We start from the raw sequence: 12,589 nt of genomic DNA, 5'->3' as shown, positions 1-12,589 counted from the left end.
TGCTGTTAGGGTTTTAGCTCGGCAAGCTCGGCATTGCCTCTGATGTGCCACTGCGTTTTGTACCTCTCTGAGTAATTTCTTTCTCTTGTTTTTCTTTTTTTTAACCATAATGAGAAAATTATGCAAGAAGTAATTTCCATTTTGAGGGGGAAAAAAGGTGGGGGGAGGTTACGGGAGACTTTCCTGCACCAACGCTGCCTTCCCATCTGGGTTAGTGACATGTGTGCAAAGGGCCTAAAGAGAGAGGTGGAGGGTAAGTGAGCAGGAAGGCTTCATTGCACTAAATAAAAAGCAAACAATATGCATATCAGCATCCTAAGATGTACCACTCAGCTGGGAAAACCCAAGACAAAAGAATTATCGGACACAACAGTTCAAAGCATATTGCACCTGTCAAAACGTCTGTCATCTTCTATAGAAATGCACCATTCTAAGAAAGAAAAAGGAAACTTTAGCAAAGTCACTCAGGAACAACAGCTTACTTTGTCTCCTTCCTCTGGCCAACTCCTCCATCTGAAAGCCATTTAGCTCCATGCTAAAGATTGCCTGGAAGGACCAGACAATAGGAAGGTCTCTTTCATTGTCAAGGACAGTTACACTTTGAAGATGATGTTCAAAAGGGGTTAAAATGGGTCAACAAGCAATTGTTGGGCTTATGCAAGGACATGTGAAGAGAACATTGTTAAAGTAACACACACACAAAAAATCTCAGTCTCAAAAAAATTCAACTTTAACCTAGAAGAGGTGTGGGAAGGAAGGAACTAACACACAATACTGGTTTCATTCCAAAGAATTAAGGGGGAGGGGATCTACCTCAATAGGATTAATTAGGAGACAGTTTAGGGGTGGTCTTTGTGATTCCAAACATCCACTCACACTGTGTATTAGAAAGATAGGTATAATTTAGGGTAAAGTGAGAAAAAAATGTGATTTTTTTAAAATGATGTAAAATACGCAAGTAGTGCTAATTCCATGCAAACTGTCACATATGTAAGAATTACATTTTCTGGATGCACTTTAGAAAATATGTCTAACATTTAGTCAGATGATAGGTAAACGGCAGAGTATATTTAAACAGTAGCTATTACTTTCGCTCAGTTTCTTAAATATCCTTAAGAAGAAAGTTTAGAAACTCATCTGAGAAAGCAGATTTAGAAAGAAGCAGAATAGCAATCCAAGCTGGCTTGCGTAGGTTTATGGCCTGGCTCTCATACGGGTCATGTGACTTTGGAAAGCAACTTTACTTTGTTATTCTCAGTTTTTACCTGAGGGTATAGCAACAGGCCACAGAAGTGTTAGGAGGATTATGCGAGAGTCTGCATCCAGTAGAAATGAAAACATATGTCCACATAAAAACTTGTACATGAACCTTTATAGCAGCATTAATCGTAACAGCCGACAAGTGGAAACAACCCCAATGTCTGTCAACTGAATAATGGAGAAACAAAATGTGGTATAGTCATAAAATGAAATATTATCCATCCATAAGAAGGAATAAAATACTGACACATACTACAACATGGATGAATCTTGAAAAATTGTTAATTGGAGGAAGCCAGTCACAAAGAGCCACATATTACACAATTCTATTCGTACTAAATGCCAAGAATAAGGAAATCTATAGAGACAGAAAATAAATTAGTGATTGTTTAGGGCTGGGGGGTGTAAGGAAGGGAAATACAAGATGATAGCTAAAGTGTACAGGGTTTTTATTTGAGTGGGTAAAAATGTAAAATTGATTGTGCTGATGGTTGCACATATTTGTGAAAACACTAAAAACCAGTGACTTGTATACTTTAAATGCATGACTTCCAAGGTATGTGAATTATATCTCAATAAAGCTGTTAAAAATAAATAAATAAAAGAAACCAAGCAAAAATGATGGTCAAAATTTTTGTGGCAATAAGAAAACAATTTTCTTAAAGGAAGATGGAGATATACTGTATGTAATAAATGAATCAGAACATACTTGGCTATATGATAAATACTCAATACACATTTACAGTTTTTATAAGTAAACACAAATCATTGTGCATAGCTTTGAAAAAGAGTACTGCTATATAGTCCAATAAATTAAAACTTCCATTTTAACCTTAAAGTATTCATCATTAAAGATTTTTTAAAATTTAAGTTTATTCTCTGATACAAAAATTTATGCCTGCATAGTCTATTTAAAAGGAAGATTTCAAAATAAAATGCAGCTTTTTTCATTTCTTTTATGAGTTTGTAATTTAAGTATATTAAATTATTTATAATTGTCAAATCTTTAAAGTTTAGAAATTAGCCACAGAGTCAAATAGGAGAAAATTAAGAAAGGTCATTCATTCTGAAATGTATTTACAATTGGATTTATTTATTATTTTAATTATATTTTTATTGTTGTTCAAGTACAGTTGTTCCCATTTTCCTGCCTGGATTTATTTTTTTACAAAATCTTTGGACTTTTTTCCAAAGGACATACATATTATGCCTAGATTAAAAAATGGAAAAGGAAGCTTGTTTTGGTTATCAGTTTTCAAAATATCAAACAATTCAAAAGGATAAAAATGGTTAAGATTCATTCCCCTCCTGCACAAGAACCTCACCCTTGTCTCCTCTCCCCCACACATGCACACATATGCAATTCTTAAAGATCTACAAGTATATTTCACTTTATAAAATAAATTATTTATGCCTTTGACTTTGCTTAAATATAAATTTACTAAAAAAACTAATGAAACTGAAGCTTCAGGGACCCTCATTTGCAAAGGCCCTTCCAAGGCCTTCTACTTAACTGTATTCATGATTCTTTTCCTGAAAGAGGCCCCATCAAAACATGTAAGCTCAGGCCACACAAATGTTGATCTGTTCCTAGTTGCTGCTTCCAGTACTGCCCATTACTTTCAAATCCTACACTCTGCAAAATCAAGTTTAAATCCTGCCACGTGAGGTTTTCTATGATTACTATAACCTAAAATGACCTTTCTCTTTTCTAAGTTTCCACTGTATTTATTCACTAAAAAATGTCAAAATTTTTTCCAAAATTTTTCAGGTCAGTTTAGTTTTGGAACTTAAATTTGTCTGTCGATTATGGAGCATAAACTATATATTATATAGTGGTGTATAAATCATGTATTATCCATCAGAGTATCAGGTAATACCCCATAATCAAATACATTAATGCATCTTCATCAAAGTTCATTCACACTAAGATCAATAAAGGCTATGAATAACTTCAGTTTGAGTGATAACTAACATCAAATGAGTTTTAAAAGAACTTTCAATTTTCAGAGATTTTGGATTTCAGAATTATGGCTAAAGGATTACAGACTTGAACATTATTGAGTCATTATTTTATACCTCACCAGCTAGGTTTTACTTGACCAAAATGGCTCTTTGCGTTAATAACCCCAGAGAAAAGTTTCTGGCATGTATGTAGGTGCTCGATAAACTTTATAGAACAAATGAAATATAAAACTAAGTCTTATACTAGGTTGAGCTTGTCAAGGAAAGGATTGTGTTCTTTTTAGTTCCATCCTCAGCACCAAGGCTAGTGCCCGTCACGTTGTGAATGCTCAAAAATGCTGATTGAGGTGAATCACGCTTCTCAAATCTCTCACAATAACTACCTAGGATCCTAAGTATCCCATAAACACTTCACAGCTGATCCCAATATCAATGACTTACAAAATCAGATTGATTCCCATAGGGAAAACACACACACACACACACACACACACATACACACACACACACACACACACACACACACACACACCCACACACACACACAGGTTGGAGGATATGGAGCAGTAAGAGAAGGAGGCTAGACGACAAACACTTGATCTGGAAAAGTAATGATGCATGGATGAGTATTTCACAAACGCCTTGGGCTGTTCAAGAGGTCTGCCACACACCTTAAGAATTCTGGAGCATTTTTCTTAATGTCAGGTCTCCTCCTGACAACAACCTCTTTCCTGGGCCCCTGCATGACTTAGAATCTTCAACATCACATTTGTAGTTACAAACACTTTGCTTTATTCTTTCCCTTGTCTGGGTAGATTCAGACTTTTTTTATAGAGGAAGCCTAAGAGATCACATGGTAGTAGATACTGTCAACTGGCATGCTCTAAACTAGAGATTCTGACTGTAATAGTGTGTTAGTTTGTCAACTACATACACTGTTTCTTAATACAGAATGTCTGTAAGCATGGGTGCTAGAGGTGATCATTGCTTGGGCAAATTGCTTTGACTCTCTGTAATTCACTTTGCTCATCAGTAAATGGGATGCTACTACTTACCTCATACGGCTTGATGAAGGTTAAAAATTAGAGTATAGGAGAGCTTCTCAGAAAGGAACATGATCACATGGTCATCAGAAACAATACTAAAAGGCAGTGGGATCTATGAGCCCTTAAATTAGCCCTGCATAACCAATGATAATATTTATAGTCATTATTGTTGATATTAGTCACAATACAATGACTTGCATTTGCATAGTGCTCTTGCTTTTCAGATGCTTCATTTGATAGAAAACTTAATCCCCAGATTATCCTTGCAGTACACAAGATATGTCATCCCAGTTTAACAGTGAAGAAGGTCCAGCCAAATGATGGGATGACACTAAGTTTAGGTCGCATTTACAGGAACACATTCTCCAGAGCCAGGCTGACCCCAGCACCTCGGTTCTTTCTTAGTCTTCCCTATGCAGCATCCCAGCCCTTCCACAAGTCTGACATCAGTCAGCTCCAGTTAAACTTGAGAAATGCGGCCATGTTTAGTAAACCTCAAAACCACGCTTCCTTCCCTTATTTTCTGAGCCTTCATTCACAGGGGTGGTGTTTTTATTTTTTAACAAAAAGAACTATGTGTTAATAATCTCGGACCCTAGGTTGCTCTTCAAAACATTTAAACATATCATATGTCCTCAACCCACAGTTACCACCTCATGCTCTGCACCTTGTCATCAGGAGGAGAGGGAGTTTAAGAAGACTTTCTTTACTTACCTCACTTTGGCACCAGTAACATGGTATCAAGTCTGATTTATAGATGTTATCTGTATTGGTGGAATACACACATACAGTCATATGTACATAGATACTAGCTTGAATAATACAGTATACCATAGTATAGCTTTATATATAAAATAAAATTTATATTATATAATAATATAGTTTTTAAAGCTTATATGCATGTGTGTTGCACACATAGTATATGTCTTACTATCATTAAAAATAAAGCTTTATCATCTATGAAATAGAGGTAATAATAATAGTAAAATTTCATAAATCCATTGTGAGGAATAAGTGAATTAATACATGCTAAACACTTAGAACAGTCCCTAGTATGTAATATACACTAAAAAAAAGCCACCTGCATTATAATTATTATTTATTTTACATATCATAAAAGGATTCATCATTTGTAAACATTATTCACTAGAGAGTGATTTAAATATTTAGTTTCTTCAATGCACCAATTTTTAAAATTTATCAATATATACTTTTCAATGCAACTTTCAGGAAAGCATTTTTTCCTAAAAGTGGTATATTACCTTCCTTAGAAGACATGTATAGTGTGTGGTAATAAGTGTATCATAAGACAAACCATATATCCCCGAAGCAACAAAAGCAATCCATAATTCAAAACTTTAGCAACAATTATTTTATACCACAGAACCTCATCTATTTCTCAGTGACAGCACTATAAATAAATAAATATTAAGAATTTTCTAAAGTTGATTCATCCTCCATAATAACTATTTAATTAAACACTATTTTCACAAATAATGGCACTGGGAAAGATCAAACTATGTTTGTCTTGGTGCATTCGTGTGAAGTTCTAGTACAAAAGTGGACATCATTTAGACAAACTTGAACACCTGCAGCCCATGCCTATGAGAGCCATGGTTGGCAATGCTCCTCACTTGTCATTATCTAAATAAACATGGTCAGGGCTGAACCCACAACCTTCTGCCCACCAGAGACAGCTCCCTACAGTCCTCCAAGGAGGAATGGGTTCCCAGAGCTGTTTATTCAGGCCTGTTCTCTTTAGCTCTGATTCTTTCTTCACTCCTTTGAAAAGAAATCCTTACGTTGAATCCTGCTAGTTTACATGACTTTTTGTATATTCAGAATAGACTTTTAAGCCATGTTTTCTCAAGTGTGTTCCACAAGATATTAGGGCTGCAAGATATTAATAGGTGTTATTCTTTAAAAATATATATGTGTATACGTACACATCAGCATTTCCTGATCAAAGAAAATTGGGAAACACTAGATTAAACAGAGTTTATCAGGTTTTTTTATTTTTCTTTATCATGGAAGTTCTTGGGATCTTTAATGTGTCACTATGATTTCTAAGAGAGAGCATCTCTCAGATGTATTTATCTGTAAGCTCCCCATCTCACAAAGCATCTTTCTGATTTCAGTGTTCCATGAAACACATTTCGGGAAACTGCTTTAGAATATGGTATATTACATATTTTACATCTGTTGCTTATATCCCTTTTCACAATTCGGAACAGAATTGCTTCTTCTGTACTATATTTGTAGTAAATTTGCTATTTTTCGCTTCAAGTGAGGGAATCCATTTACAATATCAAAAAAAGTTTCTAGCCCTCGCTGGGTACCCACCCAGAGAGTCACAATGCTGGGTCAGTTGACTGGAGCATCATCCTATGCACCAAAAGGTTGCAGTTCGATCCCTGATCAGGGCACATGCCTAGGCTGTGGGTTTGATCCCATGTCAGGGAGCACAAGGGACCAATCAATGTTTCTAACATCGATGTTTCTCCTTCTCTCTCCTTCTCTCTCTCTCTATCTCTTACTCCCTCTCTTAAAAAAATCAATTAAAAAAAAACATTCTTGGGTGAGGATAAAAAAATCGTTTAAGTTTCTGCTATTGATTGTACATTTACACAATGGAAAACTATACAGCAGAAAGAAAGAAGGAATTCCTATGTTTTGCAATGGCATGGATGGAACTGGAGAATATTATGCGAAGTGAAACAGGCCAGTTGGTGAAAGACAAATATCATATGATCTCACTTATAAGAGGAATCTAATGAACAAAACAAACTAATGAGCAAAATAGAACCAGAGACATGGAAACATGGAACAGACTGACAGCAGCCAGAAGGGAGGGGAGAGAGGGGAGTGGTGGACAGAAGGGGAAGGGACTAGTCAAAGAACATGTATGAATGACCCATGGACATGGACAATGGTGTGGGGATGGGCTGCGGGAGCGGGGCAGGGAGCTGGGCAGAGGAGGGCAAAGGGGGAAAAATTGAGACAAGTATAGTAGAATAACCATGAGAAAGAAAATTTCTGCTACTGAAATTGACCATGACAAAGTTTTGGTGGTTTTGGAATCACTGAAAGCAATAATCTTAGATCTGAAAAAAAAATCAGTTGTACTAACTCATAATTATATGCAAATTAAAATACTCTAGAATCAAAATTTTACATAAAACCCATGAGTTCGGCCACACACTTTCCTCCAATCAGATGGCATGAAGTTGGACTTACGGCTGTCATATGGCTCTGGCAAGCAGGTGTCATTTTACCCTCAGAAATCATAGCAATTACCATCGGTAACATAGATACTCTTGTAATAAAATCATATTATTTATAAGTCATAAAAATAAAACCATAAAAATAAAAACACATTTATTATAAAGCCACATTAATATGGAACAAGGAAAGCTCTAAAATTTGGGGATACTTTTTTTTTTCTTTAAAGTGTGTCACTCCTAGAGAATGCTGATATTCAAAGAAATAAAATTGTTCTCCTAAATCTTAAGCAGTCACTGGTTATAACACTTCATTCCTATTGAAACTTCGAGACTTAAATTTGGACTTAGACTTGATGATAAGTCTTAAATGCAGACATACTATATATATTAATTTGAACGGAAGGGAAAATGCAGTGGGATTTTACAACTTCTCTGTATCAAACTATATGCATCCAAGTCTGGGAGAATTTCAAGGAACTTGAGTATATATGGATGGACTGGTCACATTGATTTGTGTTTCTCAATGTTGAAAAATAGACTACATTAAAAAGAAAAAAATTAAACTCATAAAATTATCTGATAATGTCAATCTCCACTATGTTTAACTTAACTAAAATTTTAAAAAAGGGCCTAAAGTATCCACTTTGACAAAAAATGTTTCCTAACTTGCTCCAGTGGTTTTTTTTTTTATTATAAATCAGAACATTCAGTATCTCTTTTGCATTAAAATTAGTTCAAAGTGTTTCAGGCCTCCAAAGGAGGATCCAGTTTCAGGTTCCTGACATAAAAACACTAAAATAGCCTGTAGAATTCTTCTTGCCACTTCAGGAGTAATCAAATTTCATGTTAACTATTAAATTACAAACATGCACTTACGTTTTCCAAACCTCTGTTTAGCAATTCAAAAGGCGCTTAGAAAACATCCTTCAACCAAATCCCCAGTTGGCAAGTGAAACCGTTTACCTGCGGGAGCTAAACAAAGGAGGGTCCTCGCCGTCCCTGGAGGCACATTGCAAAGTGGCACGCGATGTACCCCATTCCCATTGTGAGGCACAAATTCTTTGTGACACTGGGAGACACCGCGGAACAAAAATACCATTAGAAATGCTTCAAAAGGAACATTTTTGGCTGCGATAGAGACTTTTGACATTATTTATTAGGTTCAAAACTGCTTCACAAAAGCCTAACAATGGTTCTGTGGAAACCAGTGCATCTGAGGCCCTTTTTGTTGTTCTGGGCAGGCATTGATTTGAAGATGGGCTGCGCTCGCCGAACAATCCCCTCGCAGCGGTCAGCGTCAGTGAGCATTCACCCCCGGCCTGGGAGGGGCCTGTGAACAAGCCGTCTGGAAGCTCTGCGGTGGGCGGATGAGGGGGCAAGACCAAGCCTTGATAAACCTCCTTGGGGGGAGATGGGGAGGAGCCCCGGCCAACTGAGAAAGGGGCGCTCCTGCCAGATCGCCAGGGAGGGAGGTGTCTGCGCTGGGCCCACTTTTCCCCGAGAGATGAGGATGCTTGGGGAGCATCTCCGGTGCCATGGCAACCGTGCCTCTTCCCAGTGGATTTCCAGGCGCTCCCCAGAGTCCGCTTTGGGAACCCGGGTTGGCCAGAGCGCCCACTGTGACTGCCATCCTCTCCTCCACCTGGGGCTCAGAGGAACTCCGGGAGACCCTCGAAGGGGCCACGGGGGTCTGGCTTCTCCTGCAGAGCCTGATGACAGTGGAAGGCCCCGCTGCAGGACCTGGAGGGCAAAGAAGGGGAGGAGTGGCACTCAAGTGGGCGGCATGTACCCGCCCCCTTCAGGACTTTAAAAACAAACAAACAAACAAAAAAAAGCTCTCCTTCATAACCGAATGTTTGAGAAATCAACATCTGCAATGTGTCGAGAAAGAAAAAAAAAATCCTCTGACATTATTATCCTCACCTGCCTCTTACATTTTTTTTTAACAAAATGTTATCTGTTCCTTTCCTGTTGTTTGAAAGCCCTTCCTCCAAGTAATTTTTACAGAATCTTCATGAAACTTTATTTCATGGAAAACTGTTCGAAATTTCTAAAGAGAGGGAACCAGGAGAATTGGTGACTAAAATAGGGGCTTCGAATTCTAAATTTAGGGAAAGTTTGTGAGTGAAAAATTATTAAGTGGAGTTAATCTAATGCAAAACAAATGAGCAGTGAGGGGAAATGGAATAAACAAGGCATTGGGGTCAGACCATCATAGATTCAAACCCTAGCACATTGTCTGAGCCTTAACTGAGGTATGAGGTTATATTACCTATTTCACAGAGTGGCTAGTAGGATTAAGTTTGTTCATTCATTTATTCATCTATTAATGTTTGAGTGGCTGTTATGTGCCTGGCAGCATTCTAGACATTAGAGATAGAGAAAAGAATAAAGCTGCCATTATCTCTGCACTTATAAAGCTTCTATTATAGTTGTGGGAAGAAAGAGTGGAGAAAGGATGTAGACTATTAAATAAGCAAATGAAGAAATGTACACGTGTCAGCTAGTAGTAAACCCTAAGGAGAAAAGTAAGCAGGAAAGGTTAGGAAAAACCCACATAGATGACATTTCAGTAAAGACCTGAAGAAAATGAAAAAGCAAACTAGTTAAGTATCTGAGAGAACATGATAAAATGCAAAGCATCTAGTACATTGTAAGTGCTCAATGCCCAAGAGCTGTCATTGTCATATTTAGAATCTTAATAGAGGAATTCTCTGACCTGGAGTCAAATTGAAGGGTTGAAACCTGGCCAAATCACAAAATCTCTATGGGCTTCCAATTCTGTCTCTAAACTGTGAGAAAACAACAGTTGCTATCTCCGAGGGTGACCATATGGATCAAAACTGAAGATGTATGTTCAAATTTTAACACATTGCCTTACACATAATGAGACTTTAAAAATGTTAACCAGCCAGCATCCTCAGTCTCCATCCTCAAGCCCAGCTTCCCAGGGATGGAGGAATCCCTGACTCAGCATATTTGGTAGACAGTCTCCCAGCCCGTCTTAACGCTTCTGGCCCAAGCAGTACATTCTCCTCCAGTTCAAAGAAAGTTCTGTCTACTTTGTCAAAATCTGTCTCTTTCTGCTATTGGTCGAGTCCAACAAACTGTCAAATATTTGGAGGGAAACAAAATCAAAGGCTACATAACACCAGTGTAATTCTTGTTCTACATGGCAGTTCCTAGAGTATTTGGAGATGTGCGTGGGTTCTTTACATTTTCTCTCCTCCAGTCAGAACCATAAACACCACCACCATCATCACCACCACATTATTCAGCTCCTGCTATGTTCAGGGAACTTTATTTATATCAATCCTCTAATGTTGATGTCTCTTCAAGACAGGAATTATTGTTAGCTTACATATGGAAATACTGGGCTCAAAGAACATTTGTGAGACTTGCTCATGGCTACAGAAGTGAAATGGAAAGAAGCAGAGATTTGAGTCCAGATCTTCCTGGTTCCAAAGCTCACTCCCTCTGATCCATCTCATTACTTTTAATCATTCTCCCTATTAGTAATTTTGAGATACTTCATCATCATATATCTTATCTTGTGCTAGGAATTCACAGCTTTCTTATCTCTAAATGGGGATAATCATATTAATCTGCCTAAGAGTGTTATAGGAGGATTTCATAAAATAATGTGAAATGTGCAGCACTATATTTGCCACATGGTAAGAGCTTTAATAAATGTTAGAATGATAATAATAATTATTATCATTATAGGGTGAAATACCTGAATCAACAAATTACTGTTAGCTACTAATACTTGTCCTTTTTCCTCCAATACAACACTTGAGAGCAAGCAGATTTTCACTAAGAATTGTTTGATACAGTTCTTATAGAACCTTCTAGAATAGGACTCGCCATTGAGTCAGTAACTTTGCTGTTTATATTGATGTTAAAAATAAAAATGATTGAAAAGAGAAAAAAAAGAAATAGGAACCACAAAGTGAGACTTACCAGGTGGGACAGTATCTCTCTTGGAATTGCGAGAGGGCTGGTTCTTAGTTCTTACATGTCTGTGGATGTGCGTACCTATAGCCTCAAGGTGCACAGGATATACTGAGTAAGATCCAATAGGCTTTTTTGTCATTTGCTGTTCCAAAACTGGACTGTTCCGGGTCTGCGTGGGTGTTTCTTTGCCTTCCTTATTAATTTCTCGTCCGACAGTGAAGATCAAGGAGGTGTTGTCCCCTTCACTGGATGGTGTTGGGGAGGGACTGGCTTCTCCATGGCTTTGTTCTTTGAAAGAAGCCATACTTACAGAAGGACACCTCGGGATATTGTACTGGCAAGTACACGGCAGTTTTTTACATGCCATTGGAATCCTTCCTGGACATAATGTAACAGGTAAACACATTAGCTTGAAAGAATATCACTTCAATATCACCTACTAAATTAATGATAGGAAGGATGGATTTTTTTTCTTTTTTTCCTATCTTAAGCCAACAGAAGTGACTTCAACTCAGAAATCCAGAGCCTCCCAGTTTTATAGACCTCTGCATGATATCAGGCTTCCTGTATGACACAATGGCCAGGTTGCCTGAATTGCCTGAAACAATCGGTGGTTTGGGCATTTAACAGAAGCTGTTGGAAATAGAAGGGTCTTTGTCAACCTCCAAAGGCCTTTAGTTTTTTGTTAATTCTTCAAATTTATTCACCAAAATAGTGACAGAACTTGACCCAAAATCCATTGCTCATGATTTAAAGTCCAATACTCTTTGCTAGGTTACACATGGCTTAAGTCTAATTTAGTATTTCCCAATCCTGGCTATGCATTAGCCAGTATCTGGAATGCTTTGAAAAATACAGATGTGCGGTCTCGGGACTCCAATATCTGTAGTCTGTGAACCCATCAGAGATTATAATGTGCAATCAGGCAGCCACCGATCTAATTCACTCATCAGGGATTTCAGGTACTTTGTTATAAGCCTTATTCAGTCCAAACAATCGTGAACATGCTAGAGCCCCAGAGTATTACCTCTTGGTAGGCAGCCTTCACTTCAGACACCAGTATTACATACCACCTTACAACATATGTAGTGCTTTACGTTGTACTTGCCCTTCACACTAGTAACCCCACTTGAGCTT

At 37.6% G+C, this 12,589-nt stretch overlaps 1 protein-coding gene across 1 annotated transcript; it reads right to left on the bottom strand.

The window, feature by feature from the left end:
* Positions 1–8,792: 8,792 nt before the first annotated feature.
* Positions 8,793–11,826, bottom strand: CUNH12orf42 (chromosome unknown C12orf42 homolog). The gene is made up of 2 exons (XM_054574442.1): positions 11,459–11,826; positions 8,793–9,235 (listed from the first exon to the last, which is right to left on the bottom strand). The coding sequence occupies exons 1-2, from the start codon at positions 11,817–11,819 to the stop codon at positions 8,793–8,795; spliced, it is 804 nt and encodes a 267-aa protein (XP_054430417.1). The 5' UTR covers positions 11,820–11,826.
* Between the last annotated feature and the right edge of the window lie 763 nt (positions 11,827–12,589).

Source organism: Pteronotus mesoamericanus, unplaced genomic scaffold (assembly GCF_021234165.1).
Source record: "Pteronotus mesoamericanus isolate MK-2021 breed Mesoamerican mustached bat unplaced genomic scaffold, CSHL_Meso_final contig_263, whole genome shotgun sequence".
In the NCBI taxonomy this organism is placed as follows: domain Eukaryota; kingdom Metazoa; phylum Chordata; class Mammalia; order Chiroptera; family Mormoopidae; genus Pteronotus; species Pteronotus mesoamericanus.
The sequence above is the reverse complement of the archived record's forward strand: the minus strand, read 5'-3'. Positions and strand labels throughout refer to the sequence as shown.

Coding starts and splice junctions, on each gene's coding strand:
- CUNH12orf42 (XM_054574442.1), bottom strand. CDS start 11,819: ATGGCATGTAAAAAACTGCCGTGTACTTGCCAGTACAATATCCCGAGG. Junction 9,236..11,458: donor GAGAGATACTGTCCCACCTG/GTAAGTCTCACT, acceptor TTTGCCCTCCAG/GTCCTGCAGCGGGGCCTTCC.